At 38.6% G+C, this 26,012-nt stretch overlaps 1 protein-coding gene across 3 annotated transcripts in view; it reads right to left on the reverse strand.

Annotated features, from left to right (window-relative positions):
• The window catches only part of LOC126202870 (tau-tubulin kinase homolog Asator), a 624,922-nt gene that overhangs the window by 84,428 nt on the left and 514,482 nt on the right, over window positions 1-26,012 (reverse strand). For all 3 annotated transcript variants that reach the window (XM_049936900.1, XM_049936902.1, XM_049936901.1), the window contains 5 exons: window positions 24,732-24,879; window positions 8,946-9,160; window positions 7,576-7,746; window positions 4,867-4,965; window positions 1,486-1,605 (listed from right to left, as the gene is read on the reverse strand). In XM_049936900.1, coding sequence (XP_049792857.1) covers window positions 1,486-1,605; window positions 4,867-4,965; window positions 7,576-7,746; window positions 8,946-9,160; window positions 24,732-24,879 — 753 coding nt within the window. The remainder of the gene's footprint in view (window positions 1-1,485; window positions 1,606-4,866; window positions 4,966-7,575; window positions 7,747-8,945; window positions 9,161-24,731; window positions 24,880-26,012) is intronic.

Raw genomic sequence — 26,012 nt, forward strand, 5'->3', positions numbered from 1 at the left:
TCTCCTTATATCGTGTCAGACCACCTTTTGCCCAGCATAGTGCAGCAACTCAACATGTCGTTGGAAGTGTCTCACAGAAATACTGAGCCACGCTGCCTCTATAGCCGTCCATAATTGTGAAAATGTTGCCTGCACGAAATAACCTCTCTTTTATATGCCATAAATATTTCACGGGATTTATGTCAGGCAATCTGGGCTCCCAAATCATTCATTCACACTGTCCAGAATGTTTTTCAAACAAATCCTGAAGAATTGTGGCCTGGTGACATGTCACATTGTCATCCATAAAAATTCCATCACTGTTTGGGAACACGAAGTCCATGAACGGCTGCAGTCTCCAAGTAGCCGAACATAACAATTTATACTCAATGACCCAGTCCATTATGTAAACACAGCCCACACCTTTATGGAGCCAATAACAGCTTACACAATGCCTTGTTGACAACCTGAGACAATGGCTTCACGGAGTGTGTGCACCGCACTTGAACCTTACCATCAGCTCTCACCAACTGAAATTGAGATTCATCCAACCAGGCCACAGTTTTCCAATCGTCTAGGGTCTAGCTGATAATGTCACAAGCCCAGGAGAGGTACTGCAGGTGATGTGCTGTTAGCAAAGGCACTTGTGTCGGTCATCTGTTGCCACAGACTATTAATGCCAAATTTTGCCGTACTGTCCTAACGGAGACAGTTGTCGTACATCCCACATTGATTTCTGTGGCTATTTCATGCAGTGTTGCTTGTCTCTTAGGACTGACAACTCTACACAAATGTGGTCATTAAGTGAAGGCCATCACAGCCACTGCGTTGTCCACAGTGAGAGGTAACACCTCAAATTTGGTATTCTCAGCACACTCTTGACACTGTGCATTACGGATTACTGAGTTCCCTATCAATTTCCGAAATGGAATGTCCCAGGCGACTAGCTCAACTACCATTCTGGATCTATGGTCTGTTAATTCCCATCACATGGCCATAATAGCATTGGAAACCATTTAACATAAATTATATGAATACAAATGACAGCTCTGCCAATGCACAATCCTTTTATATCTTGTATACACAATACTACCACCATCTGTATATGTATGTGTTCGACTATCCCATGGATTTTAAAGTCTCGATTAGATATCGTGCTGTCACTTACGGAAGGAATGAAATCCGTGTTTTACAAGTAGGGTCTGTGGGTGCAGAGGTTGGGCAGTGGGCACATCTAAAGGCGCAAGGAGAGGAGTGCAGAGCAATGGTGATTATTTGTGATGTGAGCTCAAAGATAATAAAAATGTGGCAAAGAAGGTATGCTACCAGTAGCTTTTAGTAAAGGAAAGTGTGGTAGAGATGAATTTTACTGGTTCAGGGTTCAGAACCAAGTTGCTAATAATGAGAAATAAAGAATATAGTTAATGTTATGGAAAAGCAGGAAAGAAGAAGGTGATTACAGTCAGCAGCAAAGCTTGCAAAACTGAGGTTTTAACTTCTTGTTACCTGGTAGTCAGGCTTGTCTTCGTATGTCAGAGATTGTATGTGGTCGAGGAACTGCCTCAAATCAGAGGGGAGGTGTTTCAGCAACAAACGGTGGTCATACTTCTCCTTCATGAGGCCGACCTACAGCACAAAACAGACATTGTTCAATTTTCATTGCAGAGAACAACAAATAACAGTAATAGCATAGACAAAATATTCAGGACAAAGAACTGAATCTACTTCTTCCAACAAAAATAGCAGTTATTATAGATGAAATAATAGTAATAACAGCAACAGAGGGTGGGTATACACCTGTATCAATAAACACTGCTGTACAAAATAAGTAATACACTACATTACATCAACCACCTAGCTTACATCCTCTGGAGAAGATGTGGAAAGTATCTACATTTAGTATGAGAAAATGGATTAAAATTATGAGTTGTTATAATATAAAACTATTAGTACCAATTATAATCAAAACATTGTAATGAAAGCTTAATTAATTATATGAAACAAACTGCCTGCCCTAATCCTTTCTCAGCCTGAGGTCTGAGTGACCCACCCTTTCTTTTTAGCATACCCCTCTCCTCTTCCTGAGAAAGAAACTACTAGTCCCCAACAGCACGACCATTCACTTTTATACATCATTTATCCAAAAAGTTTCAAGACTGATTTTATTACTAGTATACAAGAGGCGTCAGCACAGTAACCACCATGGCAGCTTAAACTAATAACTATAAACACAACAGATGTGCATTCAACCAGCCAGTTGAGAGCAAGCAGTGGACACATGGCTGAAGTTTGTCAATACTTTATGTGACAAATTACAATGAAGAAATGAGCTATAATTCAATTTCACATTTTCTCGGTAAAATGGCTATAGAGACTCGAGTCCACGAAAAAGGCTTATGGGAATAATTGTATGAGTTGTGCACAAGTATTTGAGTGGTTTAAATGTTTAAAGAAGGACAAGTGCCACTCGAGGACAATGATAGGTCAGGGTGTCACACCTCAAGTTCTCCTGATGGAAAAATCATACAACGGAGGGTCAAGGTCGGAATATCAAGAATTACGGAAGAGACAGATTGCTACTGACCATAGACACATCGAGTTGCAGACAGGCACAACGAAAACAGTCTTTTCATTGTGCCTGTCTGCAACTCAATGTGTCATCTCCTAATGGAGACTACTGAACAAAAATGAGGACATGTGGGTGCCTGCCATAGCTCGATGGACACTAAGAATGTGGAAAATTCTTTTCTGGAAAAAAATAATCACAGCTGAGAAGCCTTGCTGTCGTCAATACAAATGTACCACAAAATGACAGAGTGCAGAATGGGTCTCTCACTATTTGCATGCCCATAACATTATACCCAGGGAGTTTGTTCCCAGTGGTGCCACTGTTAATTCCCACTGTTATTTAGGTGTCACAGATTAGTTGTGCAAAAGGAATCAAATGCTTCACCTGCAACAACGGATAGGGAGGGTTTCCTTTACGTTGCATGACAGTGAGCCACATACACGGCTGCAGCTGTAGTGCAGTTCCTAAAGGGGGGGAAAAAAAGGGTATTAGTTCTCAACTGCCCTCCACATTCACCCTATTTGGTGCCGTGTGAGGTTTTTTTTATTTTTTTTAATCCCCAGAAATAAAAATTCATGCAAAGGGTCAACACTTTAATTCCATAACCAGCATTCGAGTGAATGCAACACGAGTTGAACAAATTCCCAAATAAGGAGTTTTCTGATAGATTCATATGGCTGTATGAAAATGCTATATGCTATAATCCAGTGGGGAGGACTACATAGAACACCTGAAGGAATAAAACCACTACCTTAACTTTTCTCTATTTTTTATTAATCCAGTCTCTAAACTTTTTGAATTGATGAAGTAAGCGAGTATTGGCAGTACTGGAATTTCACATGCTAGAGGCAGGTACTGGTCCATCACTGTAATATCATAATGAATTATACATCAATTTAAAGAATCCCTGTGAAAATATTCTTCAATGAAACAAAAATGTGTCCCACACAACATTTCTTAACTCACTCTTAAGCTCCACTATACTTTGCAACAGACATTTACAACACAATATAGCAAGAACTCAACTACATTGGCATCCATGTGTAAAACGCTGATGTCATTGTAGAAATTACTCTTAAATTAGCATTATAATCATGCTTCCTAATATTTTTCTACAGAGAAAATTAGTAATACTATATTTACACAATTATAAGAAGAGATATTTTCTCAAGTTCATAATGCAAAAAAAAAAAGTTGCCTTATATTCACCAATTAAACTAATGATGCTCAGGTCGACATTTTTATGCCATGTAATACGTTAATACAGGGGTCGTTTACACTCCCAGATGAAGTTTTGACAGTTGAGGTCACATGCAGTTTTATTCTAAAGGATACTGTTACATTCTGAGGCCAATATAGATGTGAAATTCACTAGGTGAAACTATCATCCCATTGGCTAAACACAACTGACACATTGGTGACCTGTGAGCATTAGACACAAGCTGCTGTGACTGGAAGTGACCCCAATCTACACTTCAGCACAGGACACAAATTAATGCTAACAAAAATATATTCGCACAGAATACTTGTAACAGAGGACAACAAACGCCAATGATGCTAAAGCTGCCACTGCTCTATAGAACTGTCAATTTTCCAGGTTGATTACAGTGTTAATATGAAGTCATACAATTTCTGTTGATTCGGCTGTCGGGAGCCAATAGGACAACATATTGTTGTCATTCAGATTGCTTATATTCTCAGTGCTGTAAGACTTGTAATTTTTAGCAATAAATAATGGATACAAATTACAGCCATAATTCAGCTGAGAGACATGGACCTATGAGTTCACAGTTCCCACTGGTTCACACAAATAATACAATGCTAACTTTATGTTAATGGTGATTTGTGTAGCTGAGACACAAATAACTGTGCAGAAAGCAGAAATTTTGGCACCACAGAAGTGAATCTTCATTAGCAGCATCAGATGAAGTATAAGTTAAATATTTTAAAAACATTATACCAGGACCCCATTCTCCCCACAGTATCAGAAGTAAACTTTCTGTTCTGAAGCAGAATTAGAGACTAAAATCTTAGTGTTTTATGTGCAAATGTGCCCATCATCATTTTGTCTTAAAGGTGAATGAATTATGGTCTATCTTTTCAGTCATTATGTCCCATTATTATATTATCTTCTTGTTGACTGATGAAAAAAAAAAAATGACTCATCATTACAGAACACGAAAGATATGAAATAAGATACATCATTACGCATCCAATTAAACTTAGTCTCAACTGTATATAACATTGTCTCACATACGCGAGGATACATAACAGACGAGTATGCATCTGGGGTGTTATCAACATTTTAGTTACCGTACCTGTTCTTTGTCCTTTATCTTTCGCCATGGGAGTTGCCCATTGACAAATTCCACCAGCATGTAAAATAACGACCACAAGTCATCATGCCTTCCCATTTCCTAAAACCAATAAAAAATTGCATAGTACATTTTATTATTTCATTACAAATATTACATTCAAGAAAACTTCAAACACTGGGTGCAATTACAGAAGAAAATGATCTTGGAGGAAAGAGAGGGAAGAGAAGGGTAGGGGAGGGATTGAAGTGAGGCAGGGAGCATGAATGAAGATTGTGATGACATCACTCGCATCACTCACTAAATGCAATAAAGATATGCTTCAAAGTGCAGTAAACTGTGTCTACAAGTTTCACTGCCAGTGACTGCATTAGAACCCATAATTACAAAGTCATCCATCGAAAGTTAATGACATGGAAAACTGAAATCATCTTAGAACAACGTCAAAACTACATCAATGAGGAAATGGGGAGGTGCTTAAAAAGTGTCAGAAAATGTACATACTCCAAAATAGGAATCTTTATGACAAAATTTTAGCACAAATTTGATTAGAAAACTAAGCCGGCCTTCAGGAAGAACCAGAAAAACAAATACAAATTTAGAAGCACAGGGTACAGTTCATATTACCACATTAGAAATGTCACTGACCAGATATAAAAAAAATTCAGGCAACTAGGAAATAACAAGATATGAAGGAAGGAAAATTAGAGTTTAATCTCCCATCCACATATAGGCCATTAGACACAAGCTTGCAACATTGTAAGCACTGACAAGGCAATCGACTGTGCCCTTTCAAAGAAACTGTCCTGCCATTTGCCTGGAGCGATTTAGGGAAATCATGGAAAGCATAAATCTGTATGTCAGGATGCGGATTTGAACCATTGTCCTCCTGAATGGAAGTCCAGTGTGCTGACAACTGTGCCAGTTCACTCCATAACAATATGTACAAACAAAATTGAATCACAAATAAAAGATCAGAAAAGTGGCCAGGATTAATAACTTTGTTCTAAAAGCCTGAAAATGCTCTTCACATCAAGGAGCTTCAAACACAATAGATACATGAGAACCACAATAATTGGTTCATAATGATTTGTTATTTGCAAGTGTGTTGAAGAAATAGCATTTTTAAAATTATGCAATGACTCTTCTATTTGCAAATGTGAGGGGAAGGAGTAGTAAAGTGTAGCCATAGACAAATATTTACGAATAGATATGTTACTGAGAATACTATTTTTGCTGTTACGTGAGAAAGCAGTACCAACACTGGTTTTGATGTGGCAGCTCCCAGATATCATGCCAAATCCGAACTTGTGCAAAGTCAACTTCAGATACATATCTTCTACATATGGTGCACAGCCACATTAACCATTTAGTCCTACTGAGCATACCTCCAGAAATCAGTCAAATTTTCAGTAGACTTGGAAATTAATAAGACGGAATATCAGTGACAATGAAAACTTGAGTCTGGCCTGGAGAACTGATCACTCAGCCTGACATTTGGACAGCTTGCGATATGAAGGATATTACGGCACTAATTTTCATTTGTGATAACATATTCATTACAGGAACATTTAAAGTCAGAAAAGTGAGGATAAATGACTGGGAACCAGGACTACAGAGATGTGTGTGGGATCAAATTCAGGCCAGAGGAATACATACTGCCTGAAGGTGTGTCACAACTGGAGCACAAGGCACAAAAACTTGTAAAAATGTAAGTAAGGAACTGTTCCATAACAATGACTAGGAAGAATATGAAGCAGTACTTCAAAGGGAAGTATTGCTGGATCAAGACAGCATAACACAAACCATGAGATGGACATTGTTTGCCTGTGGTAAATTTTGACTGGAGAACATAAGGGCAGCCAATCAATGGAAAAGGAAAAAGTGACAACTAAATAACATAATGAATAGGTTTAGACAGAACACCTTGAAATTTCAGCTATCATTGCCATCTACTTCAAAATCCTTAACCTCACTGAATCATACTCCTACTTTCTCATTTGTAAGAAGATACAATGCATTCTCTATTGTATCAATTTCTACTATTGCCAATTACTTCAAAAGTGGGAATAGTCACTGTATAGTTTTGAAATCATGTTTTATTTGCAAATGCGAGGGGAGAATAGTAGACGGCAATGACAGCTAAATATGTACAAATAATGTACAGAGAACTGAGAACACTATTTTTTGCTGTCATCTGAGAAACACGGCCAATAGAGATCAGACGGTTGAATGATTGAGGAAACTTTATATTAAACTAAAAATTCAAAATTTGAGATACTGGTGTGAACACAATAACTTATAAGATGAAAATTTCATTTTTAAAATGGTGTATCATACAAAATGCACATGAATCTTAACTGAAAACTGTCTGAACTAAGCTGATAATGGAATGGGTAAACTATACAGTGGAGACACTGAACAGCTACCAGGTACGAAAAAAAAGTTGAAGAGTTGGACATCATAGTTCAACTCTCAAACTTGTGTTTAGATGATTGTACCTTTGGATGTGGGTGTGTGGACAAGATAGGATGCCGAACAGCAAAGTGCAGCTTCCATTTCAACGTACCTATTGACTACTTGACATTTTCACTGTACAGTGTGTTGTCCCTTTTCTCATTCTTAAAGCTTGCAGTCCACACAGGATTTTCCATTGTCACAACAAGCTAAACTAAAACAGTGTACACAGCAACTGACATAATACATACTTACTTTATTCTTATGAGCATTGATGGATGCATAGCGTACAGTACCACGGAAACCAGCAGCTGCTCGTGGAGCTCTGACCTCCCCAGTAGCTGTAGTGTATTGACGTGCCAGACCAAAATCTAACATATACACTCTTCGGCAAGTGTATGGAAGGCGACCCACCGAAAAATTAGACTGAAACAAAACCAAAAACAGATGACACGAAGAGATTTTACATGCTCTTAGGCAACTATCACCATGTATATATTATTTCGTGTAATCTACCCTCCTATTGTAACAAAGTATTTAAATGTCAGACACAAAAGGCATTGCAAAAATCTTACGAGGAAGACTCGTAGAAACAGAATTAATGACCATGAGGAATTACATGTGTATGGCTGGTCCAGAATGTGTGCAAGAGTCCTCCCTGTTATAGGTTTATTTTCTTCAATGAGAGCAGTATCTGATTTACACAGTTCATTTTACAAGTTAATTGAGAAAAGTTCTGCTGACAACAGGAGCACAAACAAGTACTAGATGACGATGTGTCCCACCCCTGGTCAGATCTATCACTACAAGTTCAACGTTCTCCAGTTCTCCTGGTTTTCCACCAGTCTTTACATAGCTGCATGTAACACATTTATTTTGAGATTGTCAATCGGCTGGTACCTTCTTCTACTCTAGTGCTCTTCTCAATCACCATTCTCTCTAGTGCATCATTTTTTACACAGCCCATTTTCATCCAGCATCCTAGTAAATTTATTTTCCTCCTCCTGTTTTCTCTATTTGTCTTTTCATGTTCACTCTTTGTCACACAACTTTATTTCGAATTTTATGTCCTTTCCACACTTTCCATTCTTCTCCAGATCCCCATCTCAAAAGCCTCTAAGCATTTCTTCTCCCTCCACCATAGTGAGCATATTTTGGCGCTATACTGTGCAACATCCCAATTGAAGTACCTCATTAATATTTTCTTTAATTGTTTATTTCTTGGTCTATATTAACATGTGTCTGATTCTCAGTGAATGATGAAATGGTTCTGGATACACTTGTTACTAGTGTATGTGAATTACTCGCTGTGACTTTCTTTGAAGCAATACTGAACACAACTTCCCTCCCTAGTGCTGTGAACTTACTTCATTTTTCAGCTTTGTACAAGATATAACTAAAACCACAGGATTTAAGAAACCATTGTAGAGTTTTCTATTCACCAATTAGTTCTGTTCAATGCCACACGAAAATTCTTGACATTCGTGCAGTTACAGCTGGATGCACAAAATATCATGTGGTAGTTTTACCATCATATTTGATCATTTTTTGTGTAAATATAACTAATAACAACTTATAACTTATAAAAAATTACTTTATTTTAATGACAGTGTTCAACTACTCACAGGCTTGATGTCCCGATGGAGGAATCCGACCTGGTGGATGCTGTCAATAGCCTTCAAAATCTGCAAACCAAGGCGCAATGTGGTGGAGAGGGAGAATGCCCCTCGTGGCTGAGCACGCCGTAACTCTGCCAAGTTTTTACCCTGCAGCTGCATCACTACATAATTGAAACGATCATTGCGTCCACACCCAATAAATCGACACACGTGTTCTTTTCCTGAAATATAAACAAATGTTGCCTTTAGTTCTATTGCTTCTCTAAGTGTAATTCTGCTTCCAGTCTCTAAGAGTGTTGGGTCAGTGACTACAAATGTTCAACGCCTGATGTCTGGAAGATGGACTGGTCAGAGAAAAAGTAATGCCTTTATTGTTGTCAAAAATGTCTGAACACTGAGCAGTACATTATCTATAGAGAACTGCTGAAAATAGAACATTTGCTGAAAGGTAGGTAAGTATTAGGTCTGTTGTCAAGAGTTTCACAGTTTGTAATAGCTGAGGTAATTGACAACAAGAATGCTGTGACTCTTCAAGCTTTCCCAGTGGATGTGTTGTAAATAGTCTTCACAGGTTTTCTTGATGTCTCGGTACGAAGAAAAGCAGATGGAACCTTGGGACACAGTGTCTACCGCAAGCCGACGCATACAGATCTATATCTGCAGGCCACAAGCTGCCATCATCCTGCACAGTGCGGTAGCGCATTACGTACGTTAGTTCACAGAGCACACGTGGTATCTGATCCTGAGAGCCTGTCGAGTGAAATACAACATCTGAAGACAGTGTTCTGACAAAATGGTTATTCTGAGAGACAGATACGTAATGCATTCAGGCCCAGGCGAGTTCAATCTATGGAGCAGAGTGAAGATACAAAGACACCCACCACTTTGGCCTTTTTGCTGTATTTTGGTGCCACGTCGACAAGAATCGGAAGAGTAGTTGTGCCTATCCTGCTGCTGTTGCTGTTGTTATCATCTGTCCAGATATCCATGCAAGTTAAAGCACTGCTTCCAGAATGGAGAGATGCACCAGCCCTGGATTGTATCAGCCCAAAGTATTGGTGCGCTAGCCGGCCTGAATGTGGTTTTTAGGCAGTTTCCCACATTCTACTATGTGAATACTAGGCTGGTACCAAAGTCCCATCTCAGTTACATGATTTACAAACATATAGAAAATTTGAAAAGGTTTTCACACTACATGCAGCCAGTTCAGGTACACACATTCTGTCCTGGGGGACTAAAGGGGTAGCAACAGGATTGGCATCTGAGCACCCCTTAATCCTGTGGTGCAGTTGTCCACTGCAGTTGAAAACTGTTAATGTCCTTCCTTTGGCATTTTTAGTCAGTCCTGATGCTGCAAATGCACACAGTTGCCTACAGTGGATGCTCCCTGTTGATGCTGTGCCCTGCTGGTATTTTCAGACTCAGGACTGATTAAAAATGTCAAAGGAGTGACATTAACAGCTGTCCACAGCATTGGGCTACTGCACCACATGGTTAAATTAACCATGCTAAATCCATTAATACTGTGCACACAACGTACAGATGTGGGACAGAGCACAAGAAAGAGAAGAGGATTATTATTATTATTATTATTATTATTATTCTTTCCTTTCTCAGACGTTATGTCTGGTTAAAAATGGAAAGTGACACGGACCTTGATCAAGCGTGACTTCCTTTTAACTGTACGGTATATGTTACATTGCATTTAGGAACTTTCGGGTAATTGAACATGTATCAATAATTACAGATTTCTGTAGTTGTATATATAAGTTTGGATGTGGCTGTATTGCATTGATTTACTGGTGGATATTGTGTGGTATGACTCCTGTAGTTGATAGTATAATTGGTATAATGTCAACTTTATCCTGATGCCACATGTCTTTGACTTCTTCAGCCAGTTGGATGTATTTTTCAATTTTTTCTCCTGTTTTCTTCTGTATATTTGTTGTATTGGGTACAGATATTTCGATTAGTTGTGTTCATTTCTTCTTTTTATTGGTAAGTATGATGTCAGGTTTGTTATGTGGTGTTGTTTTATCTGTTATAATGGTTCTGTTCCAGTATAATTTGTATTCATCATTCTCCAGTACATTTTGTGGTGCATACTTGTATGTGGGAACGTGTTGTTTTATTAGTTTATGTTGTATGGCGAGTTGTTGATGTATTATTTTTGCTATGTTGTCATGTCTTCTGGGGTATTCTGTATTTGCTAGTATTGTACATCCTCTTGTGATGTGATCTACTGTTTCTATTTGTTGTTTGCAAAGTTTGCACTTATCTGTTGTGGTATTGGGATTATTATTATTATTATTATTATTATTATTATTTCTTTCCTTTCTCAGACCTTAGGTCTGGTTCGAAATGAAAGTGACGCGGACCTTGATCAAGCGTGACTTCCTTTTAACTGTACGGTATATGTTACATTGCGTTTAGGAACTTTCGGGTAATTGAACATGTATCAATAATTACGGATTTCTGTAGTTGTATATATATGTTTGGATGTAGCTGTATTGCGTTGATGTACTGGTGGATATTGTGTGGTATGACTCCTGTAGTTGATAGTATAATTGGTATAATGTCAACTTTATCCTGATCCCACATGTCCTTGACTTCCTCAGCCAGTTGGATGTATTTTTCAATTTTTTCTCCTGTTTTCTTTTGTATATTTGTTGTATTGGGTATGGATATTTCGATTAGTTGTGTTAATTTCTTCTTTTTATTGGTGAGTATGATGTCAGGTTTGTTATGTGGCGTTGTTTTATCTGTTATAATGGTTCTGTTCCAGTATAATTTGTATTCATCATTCTACTGTACATTTTGTGGTGCATACTTCGAGGAGATAATGGGACCAGAGGGCTGGGGGAACCGAAATAGAGAAGGAAAATTGTTGCTGGAATTCTGCAAGAGGAATGGGCTGGCGATCGCAAATTCCTGGTACAAGAAGAGAAGTAGCCACAAAATAACTTGGTACAGTGGAAAATGGCTCTGAGCACTATGGGACTCAAATGCTGTGGTCATCAGTCCCCTAGAACTTAGAACTACTTAAACCTAACTAACCTAAGGACATCACACACATCCATGCCCGAGGCAGGATTCGAACCTGCGACCGTAGCAGTCGGTACAGTGGAGACTGGTCCCAAACTTCAGTAGTAGACTATGTACTAGTGGATAGGCAGATGATGAGCAGCCTCACAGATGTTAAGGTCATTCCATCTGAGGCCTTAGACAGTGACTATCGGCTGTTGGTAGCCACCCTGAGAGAGAAAAAAGATAGGAGGGCAATAGATATACAGGAGAAAAGGTTGAAGACATGGATGCTGAAAGAGGATGAACGGAGGACCCAGTACCAGACACTGATCAGGAAGAAGCTGCCAAAGGAAGATCAGAGAACAGTGGAAGAAGAATGGGGAGATTTTAAGAGGGCTCTAGTTGAGGCAGCTGAGACTGTGTGCGGAAGAACTAGCACAAAGAGGAGAAGTAACTTCGAAAGAACAAAGCCTTCAGAGAATGGTTCCAGACCCGAACAGAGGAAGCTAGGGTAAAATATAAGGAAAGCAAGAAAGCGGCACAGACCATAGTAAGGGCGGAGAAGAAGAAGTGGATGGAAAAATGGACAAGAATGTTAGAAGAGGACAGTGAAGGGAACAAAAAAGTACTTTACACCATGGTAAGAAATAAGAGGAACGACAGAAGCGAGTGCCTGAGGATCATGGATAATAATGGAAGAGTTGTGGAGGAAATGCATGAGCTCAAAAAGATTTGGAAGGAGTACTTTGAAGATCCGTTGAATGCTGCGAAGCGGGTAACTAACAGCGATGGAGAGCCTAAGGCAGCAGACGATTATAATAGTGGGGAAACTGATGATCTAACTTGGAATGAAGTGGAAGAAGCCATAAAGAGGATGAAAGGGGGCAAGGCACCAGTTTGGGACGAAGTAACAGTGGATATGATACGAGCAGCAGGAGAAGTAGGAACCCAGTGGCTATACAGAGTGCTGAGGGTGGTGTGGAAGGACAACAGAATTCCTGAGGATTGGAAGAAAGGAATTATAGTCCCGATCTTCAAGAAAGGGGATAAAAGGAGATGTGAGAACTACAGAGGAATCACCCTGCTATGCCACTGTGGAAAAATCTATGAAAAGATCCTGGAGAAGAGAATAAGAAGCAGTATTGAAAGTAGACTGCAAGAGGAGCAGTACGGTTTCAGACCGGGAAGATCAACAACGGACCTCATATTTGCAGTAAGGCAACTGCAGGAAAGGCACTATGAGTACGGGAAGGACTTAATCATGGCCTTTTTAGATATTGAGAAGGCGTATGACAGTATCTGTAGGGACAAGCTCTGGGATGTGCTGAACGCAAAAGGGATAGATGAAGAGATAACACGAAAAGTCAGGAAAATGTATGAGGGAACTGAGAGTTGTGTGAAAGTGGGGAGGGAACGTACTGCATGGTTCAAGCTGGAAAATGGGCTGCGACAGGGAAGTGCACTTTCGCCTTTATTGTTTATTATTGTTATGAATGAAATCCTACAGCAAGTATCAGATGCAATTGGAGATCATAAAATGAAAGCAGTGCTTTTTGCCGACGACCTGATGTTATGGGGAAATTGCGAGAAGGAGGTGCAAGAGCAGTTAGATGTATGGGAGGCAACGGCAGCACAATATGGAATGCATTTCTCTGCAAAGAAAAGTGAAATAATTGTCACAACAAGGAAGAAGAATAGGCCAAATGTGGATATAACTTGTGGAGGGTAAAAACTACAAGTGGTAGAGAACTTCAAGTACCTGGGAAGCATGATTGAAAGTAAGGGGGGAAACGCAATGGAAATAAATGAAAGGTGCAGAAAAGCAGGGCAGTTCTACAAATGCATTAGGGGGCTTATTTGGAGCAAGGAGGTGCCACAGAAATCCAAGGGAATTATATACCGAACCTACTTTGTCCCCATATTGGCATACGGAAGTGAGACATGGGTAATGCACAAAAGCGACAAAAGTAGAATACAGGCTAGTGAAATGAAGTTCCAGAGGAGCAGGTTGAGTGTAACAAGACGAGACAGATTGCGAAATGTGTATGTGAGGGAAAGACTAATGGAGGAACCAGTACAGGACAGGATAGAAAAATCAAGACTGCAGTGGTATGGACACATGAAGAGAATGGATGAGGGAAGAATTCCAAAGAGGATGTTTGATCTGCAAGTGGAGGGGAAGAGGCCCAGAGGAAGACCAAGAGATAGATGGGTGAAGGGAGTGAAGGAATGTGTGACGAGAAGAGGAGAGAACTGGACGAAGGTGGAAGAGGGGGAATGGTGGAAAGACAGAACACGATGGAGAGGCTTGTGTTCCCGACAGTCCCAGCCAGTGGCTGGAAACTGTCCAAGATGATGATGATGACTTGTATGAGGGAACGTGTTGTTTTATAAGTTTATGTTGTAAGGCAAGCTGTTGATGAATTATTTTTGCAACATTGTCAGTCTTCTGGGGTATTCTGTATTTGCTAGTATTGTACATCCGCTTGTGATGTGATCTACTGTTTCTATTTGTTGTTTGCAAAGTCTGCATTTATCTGTTGTGGTATTGGGATCTTTAATAATATGCTTGCTGTAATACCTGGTGTTTATTGTTTGATCCTGTATTGCAATCATGAATCCTTCCGTCTTACTGTATATATTGCCTTTTCTTAGCCATGTGTTGGATGCGTCTTGATCGATGTATGGCTGTGTTAGATGATACGGGTGCTTGGCATGTAGTGTTTTCTTTTTCCAATTTACTTTCTTCGTATCTGTTGATGTTATGTGATCTAAAGGGTTGTAGAAGTGGTTATGAAATTGCAGTGGTGTAGCAGATGTATTTATATGAGTGATTGCTTTGTGTATTTTGCTAGTTTCTGCTCGTTCTAGAAAGAATTTTCTTAAATTGTCTACCTGTCCACAATGCAGGTTTTTTATGTCGATAAATCCCCTTCCTCCTTCCTTTCTGCTTAATGTGAATCTTTCTGTTGCTGAATGTATGTGATGTATTCTATATTTGTGGCATTGTGATCGTGTAAGTGTATTGAGAGCTTCTAGGTCTGTGTTACTCCATTTCACTACTCCAAATGAGTAGGTCAATATTGGTATAGCATAGGTATTTATAGCTTTTGTATTGTTTCTTGCTGTCAATTCTGTTTTCAGTATTTTTGTTAAGTCTTTGTCTATATTTTTCTTTTAGTTCTTCTTTAATATTTGTATTATCTATTCCTATTTTTTGTCTGTATCCTAGATATTTATAGGCATCTGTTTTTTCCATCGCTTCTATGCAGTCACTGTGGTTATCCAATATGTAATCTTCTTGTTTAGTGTGTTTTCCCTTGACTATGCTATTTTTCTTACATTTGTCTGTTCCAAAAGCCATATTTATATCATTGCTGAATACTTCTGTTATCTTTAGTAATTGGTTGGGTTGTTGATTTGTTGCTGCCAGTAGTTTTAGATCATCCATGTATAGCAAATGTGTGATTTTGTGTGGGTATGTTCCAGTGATATTGTATCCATAATTTATCTAAAAAGAAAGATGATGAGACTTACCAAACAAAAGTGCTGGCAGGTCGATAGACACACAAACAAACACAAATATACACACAAAATTCAAGCTTTCGCAACAAACTGTTGCCTCATCAGGAAAGAGGGGAAGGAGAGGGAAAGACGAAAGGATGTGGGTTTTAAGGGAGAGGATAAGGAGTCATTCCAATCCCGGGAGCGGAAAGACTTACCTTAGGGGGAAAAAAGGACAGGTATACACTCGCACACACACATATCCATCCACACATACAGACACAAGCAGACATATTTAAATATGTCTGCTTGTGTCTGTATGTGTGGATGGATATGTGTGTGTGCGAGTGTATACCTGTCCTTTTTTCCCCCTAAGGTAAGTCTTTCCGCTCCCGGGATTGGAATGACTCCTTATCCTCTCCCTTAAAACCCACATCCTTTCGTCTTTCCCTCTCCTTCCCCTCTTTCCTGATGAGGCAACAGTTTGTTGCGAAAGCTTGAATTTTGTGTGTATTTTTGTGTTTGTTTGTGTGTCTATCGACCTGCCAGCGCTTTTGTTTGGTAAGTCTCATCATCTTTCTTTTTAGATATATTTTTCCACGTGGAATGTTTCCCTCTGTTATATTTGTATCCATAATTTGTATTATTTAGCATGTTGGATAGTGGGTTCAGAGCAAGGCAGAACCAGAAAGGACTTAATGAATCTCCTTGGTATATTCCACGCTTAATCTGTATTGGCTGTGATGTGATATTTGAATTTGTTTGGATATTAAGTGTGGTTTTCCAATTTTTCATTACTACGTTTAGGAACTGTATCAATTTAGGATCTACTTTGCATATTTCCAATATTTGTAGTAACCATGAGTGGGGTACACTATCAAAAGCTTTTTGGTAATCAATGTATGCGTAGTGTAGCGACCTTTGTTTAGTTTTAGCTTGATATGTCATCTCTGCATCTATTATCAGTTGCTCTTTACATCCTCGTGCTCCTTTGCAACAGCCTTTTTGTTCTTCATTTATAATTTTGTTCTGTGTTGTATGTGTCATTAATTTCTGTGTAATGACTGAAGTTAATATTTTGTATATTGTTGGTAGGCATGTTATGGGGCGATATTTAGCTGGGTTTGGTGTGTCTGCTTGATCTTTAGGTTTCAGATAAGTTATTCCATGTGTAAGTGTATCAGGGAATGTGTATGGGTCTGCAATGTAACTGTTAAATAATTTATGATATGGTTATAATAGAGGGAAACATTCCATGTAGGAAAAATATATCTAAAAACAAAGATGATGTGACTTACCAAATGAAAGTGCTGGCAGGTCGACAGACACACAAACAAACACAAACATACACACAAAATTCAAGCTTTCGCAACAAACTGTTGCCTCATCAGGAAAGAGGGGAAGGAGAGGGAAAGACGAAAGGATGTGGGTTTTAAGGGAGAGGGTAAGGAGTCATTCCAATCCCGGGAGCGGAAAGACTTACCTTAGGGGGAAAAAAGGACAGGTATACACTTGCACACACGCACATATCCATCCACACATATACAGACACAAGCAGACATATTTAAAGACCAATATGTCTGCTTGTGTCTGTATATGTGTGGATGGATATGTGCGTGTGTGCAAGTGTACACCTGTCCTTTTTTCCCCCTAAGGTAAGTCTTTCCACTCCCGGGATTGGAATGACTCCTTACCCTCTCCCTTAAAACCCACATCCTTTCGTCTTTCCCTCTCCTTCCCCTCTTTCCTGATGAGGCAACAGTTTGTTGCGAAAGCTTGAATTTTGTGTGTATGTTTGTGTTTGTTTGTGTGTCTGTCGACCTGCCAGCACTTTCATTTGGTAAGTCACATCATCTTTGTTTTTAGATATGTTAAATAATTTAGTTAGATGTGAATGTGTTGAGGTGAACTTCTTTAGCCAGAAATTTGCTATTTTATCTTTTCCAGGGGCTTTCCAATTGTGAGTAGAATTAATAGCTTGGGTGACTTCATGTTGCAAAATTATCACTTCAGGCATTTGTGGTATCATCTTGTATGTGTTTGTTTCTGCTTGTATCCACCGTGCATGCCTGTTATGTTGTACCGGGTTTGACCATATGTTGCTCCAGAAGTGTTCCATGTCTGTTATGTTTGGTGGATTGTCTATTTTAATGTGTGTGTTATCTATTGTCTGGTAAAATTGCTTTTGGTTTGCATTGAATGTTTGGTTTTGTTTCCTTCTATTTTCACTTTTTTTGTATCTCCTAAGTCGTTTGGCCAATGCTTGTAATTTCTGCTTCTTCTCATCTAATTGCTCTATCGCTTCTTCTTGTGAGATTTTATCTAACCTTTTTCGTTTTTTTTTTCTGACATTTGATTTCTTATAAATTGTGTTAGCTGTCCGATGTCCTTTCTCAATTTTTCTATTCTGATCTGTAGCCTGTGTTGTCATGCTGGTTTTGTGGGTTTCTTCTGTGTGTTGGTTGGTTCTGATCTCTGCCTAGTGTGTATATTTAGTGTAGTGAGGTGTTGCCATGCTGGTTTTGTGGGTTTCTTCTGTGTGTTGGTTGATTCTGATCTCTGCCTAGTGTGTATATTTAGTGTAGTGAGTGCTCCTATATAAACCAGTAGTTGTAACTCTTCCATAGTTGTGTTTTCATTTATTTTGTTGTGTATGATTGTGTTGATAGTTTTTATTGTTGTTTCGACTTGTGGGTTATTTGGCGGTCTATGCAAGAATGGTCTAATGTCTGTATTTGTGTCTTTGTATTCTATATATGTCAGCTGAAATTTTTCTTCTATATCTAACATGTGTGTCACTTCGTGTTCTATTTGTGCTTGTTCTGGTGGCTGTCTTAAGATTTCGTTTTCCTCTGACTGTTTAATTGATGCGTGTTGTTCTTTGTTTGTTTGCTCTGGGATGTTTGAGTCCATTACTGTATTTTCTTCTTCTTCTGATTGCACATTATTTTGTTCCAGTATTTGTTGAACTTGTTGTTTGATGTTTTCTAATTCTGACTGGGGTATCCTGTTATTTTTGATTATTACACGGATCTGATCAGCTAGTCGTTGTTCTGTTAAAAATGTTAATTCTGGGTATCTGGTGATAAATGTTGTGTATACTTGTGATCTGTATCCAGTTGTGTTGGTTCCTAGATTTGTTGCTTGGTAATAACAGACCATGAGGTGTCGATTAACTTCATCTGACCATCTCATCCTCTGTCTTTGTTTTCCTTCTAGGGTGGTTGCAGGAAGCATATCCTGCAAAACACCTCAATTTGGATTTGAATCATTTTCCAGTTGGCTAGCAGTGTCGTTACCATTGTGGGCGGGCATAGGGTTCAAGCGTCGTCTCCGACCATGACGGCGCTTGTCCGAGGCTTCTTTAGTTCTGTCCTGAACCAACTAATCACACTAAAAGGGGGGTTAGCCCTATTAGTGGTTTGTTCTTTTCGTCGCCTTTTACGACTGGCAGAACATACCGGAGGCCTATTCTTTTCCCGGGCCTCCACGGCAATTATTATTATTATTTCTTTACTTTCTCAGACGTTAAGTCTGGTTAAGAATGGAAAGTGACGCGGACCTTGATCAAGCGTCACTTCCTATTAACTGTACGGTATGTGTTATATTGCATTTAGGAACTTTCGGGTAATTGAACATGTATCAATAATTACGGATTTCTGTTGTTGTATATATATGTTTGGATGTAGCTGTATTGCATTGATGTACTGGTGGATATTGTGTGGTATGACTCCTGTAGTTGATAGTATAATTGGTATGATGTCAACTTTATCCTGATGCCACATGTCTTTGACTTCCTCAGCCAGTTGGATGTATTTTTCAATTTTTCTCCTGTTTTCTTTTGTATATTTGTTGTATTGGGTATGGATATTTCGATTAGTTGTGTTAATTTCTTCTTTTTATTGGTGAGTATGATGTCAGGTTTGTTATTATTATTATTATTATTATTATTATTATATTTGTCTGCAGCTGTGAGGCACAAATTCTCTCAGTAGCAAAAAGCTTAATGCATATTTGGGTTTACTTGGGGAGAAATGAATCCTCTTGTTATTGATGAAAATATACCAGTGCTTCCTAAACTGTGGGTAGCGACCCACCAGTGGGTCGCTGGACGCTTTTAAAATAACTAAGTAAAATATCTTACTGACTGAAAATATGAAATCTTATTTCAAGAGGTAAGTTTCATAATCTGAACAGTTATATACAAAATTATTCTATGCAAGAAACTATTGTGGCCTAATAACATGCTCTGGGTGAAACAAGAACAGCGCAGGTGCAGGACTGATTGATAATTGCGATAATGCAACACCGCTTTCCCTTCCATTTGCGACAATGTGACTAATGACTGTGAGAGTGTGGTTTGTTTGTTTGTTGGTATAGTGTGTGCATGCGTGGTTATTTTGGCAGCTTGTTTCATTTTATTTCACTACGAATGTGTGGTTTAAAACAGGATTGTGCTGTAAAAGACAGATTTCCTGTAATTACTACGAACCTTCCACATCCGGTACCATTTCATCATATAATACACCTAAAGGTTTTGCCTCTGGAAGGAGGCAAAATTTTGTTTTCGCATATACAATGATGATTATTTGAAATATGGGTTTGTTTTTTCCGGCACAGATCAAGAGCCGCTTTCTCAGTGTGTTGTGAGCTTTGAAGTACTTGCTAACAAGAGTATGAAACCCTCAAAACTGAAAAGACATTTATCAAAGATACATCCAGAATATGTAAATAAGTCAATAAATTTTTTCCACAACAAAAAAAGAATATTTTTAAAGCTGAAATCAGTGATGACAAAATCGATTTCTGGGGAAAAAATAAGCAAGCTGCAATCGCTTCATATCGACTGCCATGACTGACAGCCAAAAAGGGGGCAGGTCACATTGTCCGAGAGGATATTATTTTACCAGTGGCCAAAATAGTATCTGATGCTTTATTTAGTGAAAGCACACAAGACTAATTGACAAAATATCCCTATCGAACACAATGGTAACGAGAAGGATTGATGAAATGACAGAGTTTGTAAAACAGTCCATGATCATAGTTTTCAAGCGAAGTGACTACTTTTCATTTCAGTTTGATGAAAGCACAGATACAGCTGGCGAGGCTATTCTTTTAGCTTTTGTTAGGTTTGAATTTGATGGGAGTATAGAAGAAGAAATGCTCTTTTGTAAATGTTTGCCATGAGAACAACAGGGGAAGAAATTTTTAAATGTCTTGAAGGCTTTATGGTAGAAAATGAAATAGGGTGGACACAATGTGTTGCAGTGATCACTGAAGCCCATGCTATGTCTGGCATTTATTCGGGTTTGATTGGCAAAGTTAGGGCAGTTGCCCCTTCTGTTCAATGGTCTCACTGTAGCCTGCATCGAGAGGCCCTTGTATGTAAAGGTCTGTCTGAAAGCCTAAAGAAAATCATTGATGATGCAGTGAAAATCATGAATTTCATTAAATCTAGACCTAAAAATTCAAGATTCTTTGCCATACTGTGCGATGAGATCAGCAGCAAGTACAAAACACTTCCCCTGCACTGTGAAGGATGTTGGTTGTCAAGAGGGAAAGTGCTATCTAGAGTATTTGAGCTTCGAGATGAGCTGAGAATCTCTTCTTGGAGCACAAAAGTAATGCAAAATCTGTGAGCAGTTTGTTGGACATGTTAAATGATGAAAACTGGCTAATACATCTTTCATACTTGGGTGGCATATTCAGTGCTCTTAATAGCCTCAATATTGCTGCAAGGGAAGGATGTCCACAAATTCTATGTTCAACATAAAATAGAAGCAACTATTTAAAAACTTGAAAGTTGATCCACTAAGGTGAAAGAGAGCTGTTTTGATGCATTCCCGATCCACAATGATTCTTTAGAAACACATGGAACCAAAGTTAACGAGGAAACAGCAGCTGCCATCAAGCAACATCTTGAAGAACTAGCCTCTAGTGTCAGATACTTACTCTGAAATAATTTTACTAGTAATCACTTACATTCAAAGTATTCCTTATTAAACATGTTCATAATTTTCACATAATTGTTTTTAACCCAATACAGAAAAGTAACAATTAAGTTCAACCACCTCCACTTTCAAAATGATAGTTAGGCTGTCCCGACAAAGAGAACTCAAAAGAATCGATTTTTTCATGTTAATTACACTGATAGTTGTTTGTTTATTCAAGAGTGTTATTAATATTGATTTCTTGTTGTAGTTATTACTTTCAAAGACTTCCTGATGAACTGCTATGGATAAGAAATCTGTTTGGAGAGGACAACCTTAAAAAGTTAAAACTGTCACCATCTGCGGAAGACTCCCTGATAGAACTATCATGTGATTCTTCCTTGAAAATTTTATTCAAGAATTAAGCCTAATCCTATTTTGGTCAAATTAAAGGGAGAGTATCAAGTGTTTGCAAACATAGCTTTGAAGCAACTAATGGGATTCACAACTACTTACTTATGTGAATGTGCTTTTTCTAGCTTGGAATTTTTAAAAAACAAATATAGAAACTGCACGGAAAACGATTTACGACTAAAAGTAACAAGCTTCAATCCAGATACAGAAAGTGTCATTAACACCAAGACTAAACAATACCACAAATCTTATTAATTTCACCATTTAATTTGCATGAAATAAAGTTCTTATGGACCAAAATATTGTTTCTTTTCATTAATTATGTTCCCTTCACCATTTTCAAAATTATTACTCAGCAAAACATTTTTTCATACAATACTAAATTCAGTTTCATATTATATATAATTTTTATATTACTATTAACTACTGCGTAATGACTGCAGTGGTACAGTATACATATGCATATACCGTGTCGCGAAAATGTTTCCAGAAAAATAGTGGGTTGCATTATAAAAAAGTTTGGGAACCATTGGAATATACTATACACTGATTACACAATATATTAACAACAGAGTTCTAGTACACTGTGGCAGAAGAGAGATGAATACACAAAGAATTCTGCTACAATCAAAAACATGTTAGTAGGACATGTTCAAGCCACGAGTTCTAATAACACCCATACACATGCAACAGTAAATAATTAGTTATGTTTATTTGAAAGAACAAAATAAATTCACAACATATTCGTGTTTGTGTGTGTGTGTGTGTGTGTGTGTGTGTGTGTGTGTGTGTGTGTGTGTGTAGGAAACATTGTTCAGCATTTAATAATGCAACATATTCGTGTGTGTGTGTGTGTGTGTGTGTGTGTGTGTGTGTGTGTGTGTGTGTGTGTGTGTGTGTAGGAGACATTGTTCAGCACTTAATAATGATTTGCAATCAAAGATAGCAGTCCTTTCTAATGCACTGTGACATATCAAATAACCTCCGTGACACATTAACTGAAACACTCAACATGTGACTGTGCACGCGATAAAAGTTGATTTATCTAAAATTATCATTATGCTCTTGGACTACTCTCTGTTAGTGTGTATCACCTACACAGCCGTTTCACTTTCGTTGCCTTCCAACTTGAATTGCAAACTTAAATAATGGCATACTATGCAAAATCTACAAATTTTAGTAAATGATCACGATAACATCTTCCCTTAATCTAAGCTTATTTACTGGTGTAGTATAAATTGTTCCTTTAAAAAAAAAAAAATAATTCACGAGTTGCATTACTTCCTTATACTGATAATACAGGGTGTAACAAAACAAAACAGGCAAACTTCAAGGGACCACAGAAAGTGTTTTGAGGAGCAAATTGATGACAGGAAGCCATGCCTGGAAATGTCGTCTGATGACACTACAGGCTGACAAACTTGCAGGCACCAACACCTTCAGATGGGCCATCCCTGCAACAGCTGGCATGTCTGTGGTTGTAACACTTAGTGGACTCTGCAGTGTTGTCATGACACGTGTCAATTTGCTCAATAACATCTTACACGCATAATGATGTCAGGTTTATTGTGAAAAGTTCTGCACGGGATATATCAGTGTACAAACTCGAGATCTCTATCGAAAGGATGGCCTACGTGAGCGTGCTGCACCGTGCAGATCTGACACTGTAGTGTCTTTGGCTGATGTTTCTGAACACGGCTTCCAGTCCTCGATTTGTTCTTCGAGACACCGTCTGAAACCCTCCATAGTCTGTCAGTACTCTTTTGGTACACCCAATATATTTAGAAGAGTGCTGTACTACAATACTAACTGATTACGTTTATTGTATACTGAAACTGAAAGTGGTTTACCCAGAGCATCAACTGTGGATGAAGAAACATTGTAGGTAAATGTAATACATACATTAATTTCACTACCAATGCTAATACAACACACTATTCTATACCAGTTTTTCCTCCAAATTAGGTTAAACATATCATAGTAAATGGTCCAAACACTATTACTCTATTAAACACACTATTACTCTATTAAACTTGAAGCAATATATGCAGACAAAGCACTATTAAAGTTGAATACCAAATCAACAACAGAAAAACAGCAGAAGACAGACAGAAGAATCATTCAAAAGTAGGTCCGCATAGTGAGCAATGAAGATTGCTGCCAGATGAAGTGGTGCAGTGGCAAAGTGAATCACTGATGGATACAATGTGATAAAGCAATGTTGCCTTTTTCTGCCACATATCAAGACAGCCAAAAATTAGGCTAGTGAAACAGCTCATCACTCACTTTTGGAAAAATGACACCAGGGTTCAAAGAACTCCAGGCTGATTGAGAAAAGTTAATTACAACAGTGCAACAAATTGAAAAAGAAAGGATTTAAATGAGAGAAGAAAAGACATTTCTGAGTAACAGTGACACGACAACTAAAAAAGAACATTTAAATGGAAACAACACGCCATAACTGATGAAGAACAAGTAGCTAGGTCAGGAAGAATGAAAAAGTTATGGGAATAGAAGTGGAAGCTGAAAAGACAAATCTCACTCAAGTACATAAGGAGCGATTCAAGTGCTTCAAATGGTTCAAATGGCTCTAAGCACTATGGGACTTAACATCTCAGGTCATCAGTCCTCTAGACTTAGAGCTACTTAAACCTAACTAACCTAAGGACATCACACACATCCATGCCCGAGGCAGGACTCGAACCTGCGACCATAGCAGCAGCGCAGTTCCGGACTGAAACACCTAGAACCGCTCAGCCACAGCGGCCGGCTATAGTGCTCCACTGAAGGTGTAAAACAAAGTAATACTGATGGAGATTGTTGTGTATATGCAGCTTTTTTTTTTATTCTTTAAACGATCATTAAGTCCTCCACAAGACATTTAACTCAGTGCCATTGCTATGACTTCCATACAAACCTTGCAGCTTCTTCAGTACGGCAACTTCCATTTTTAGTACTTGTTTTGGTTGCCTGGCAGATTCCACCTTGAGGGCAACTTGTTCTTTGGTAACCAGATCAAGTCCCTCATAAATCTCTCCAAAGCCACCCCCACCGATCTTGCGAACCTATTCAGAAAGTGAAAAAAGAAAAAAATCATCGATGTCAGAAACCAGAGTGCAATACTGCACTGCCAGTGGTAAGACTGATTCAAATTATACACGGTTAAACATCTGTGGCAAGCAACAAATTTTATGCTAATTAACAAAAAATACAATAATAAATCATGAGGTTATGTGAATTAAAGGAGTACACCTGCTCACAAACTGCTGAAATAAATACAACTGCAGAATGACTAATAGATACATGAATTTCAAAAGAAGTTCATTCACCAGGAGTGTAAGGCAAGTAGTAATTATTGAAGGTGAAGAAAGAGGTGATGAAGAGAAAAGTTACTCTAAGCACTGAATTATTGGACGAAAGATCCTTAACATGCATTAGCACAACTATGTAAAAATTAGATTTAAAATTTTTTTGCCAAACCAAACATAAAAGTCTTTGTCTTTTATCATGCCACTAAGTGTTTACCAGACATGAAGAGTGCAACAATATACTGATCAGCTTGCTCCTTCCAAATGGAGTATTTATGTTTCATGCATAACATTACAATGTATAAGCATGAGCTGATTGTAGCGCAGTGTTTCTTTTTATGGATGATGACAACCTAAATTTACAGAAGGAAGACAATGAAATCAGTGACACTACATCATAACCCCTCCCCCACCTGCTACACCTCCTCCCACAACATGTGGACAGGCTCCACGTGTTGCAGAGGTTGTTTCAACTATGCTGGGAAGCCCTTACACTGTTGAACACATACATGCTTTTCCAACAGCACAATGGATGTCCACATAAGGCTGCTGCAACACAGTACGCTCTTTATGGTAGACAACAATTGTGCTGTCCAGTGAGATCACCAGATCTCTCGGCAATTGAGCACACATGGGGCAAGATGAAGTGGGAAATTACTGGTTCTCTGCAGCCTGCAAGAACCATTGCTGAACTACATAAAAAGGCACAAGCTACCCACAACAATCGATCACAAGATGTCATTCAGCACCTTTATGAGCATTTGCATGTAAGAACACATGCCTGTGTTGTTGCCAGGGTGAGGGGGGGGGGGGCAAGGGGGCAAGGAAGGGTGGTATTGATGTGTATTGATGTGACTGACTGAGCACCTTTACTGTGATGTATGTTTCAT

Source organism: Schistocerca nitens, chromosome 9 (assembly GCF_023898315.1).
Source record: "Schistocerca nitens isolate TAMUIC-IGC-003100 chromosome 9, iqSchNite1.1, whole genome shotgun sequence".
Lineage (NCBI taxonomy): Eukaryota > Metazoa > Arthropoda > Insecta > Orthoptera > Acrididae > Schistocerca > Schistocerca nitens.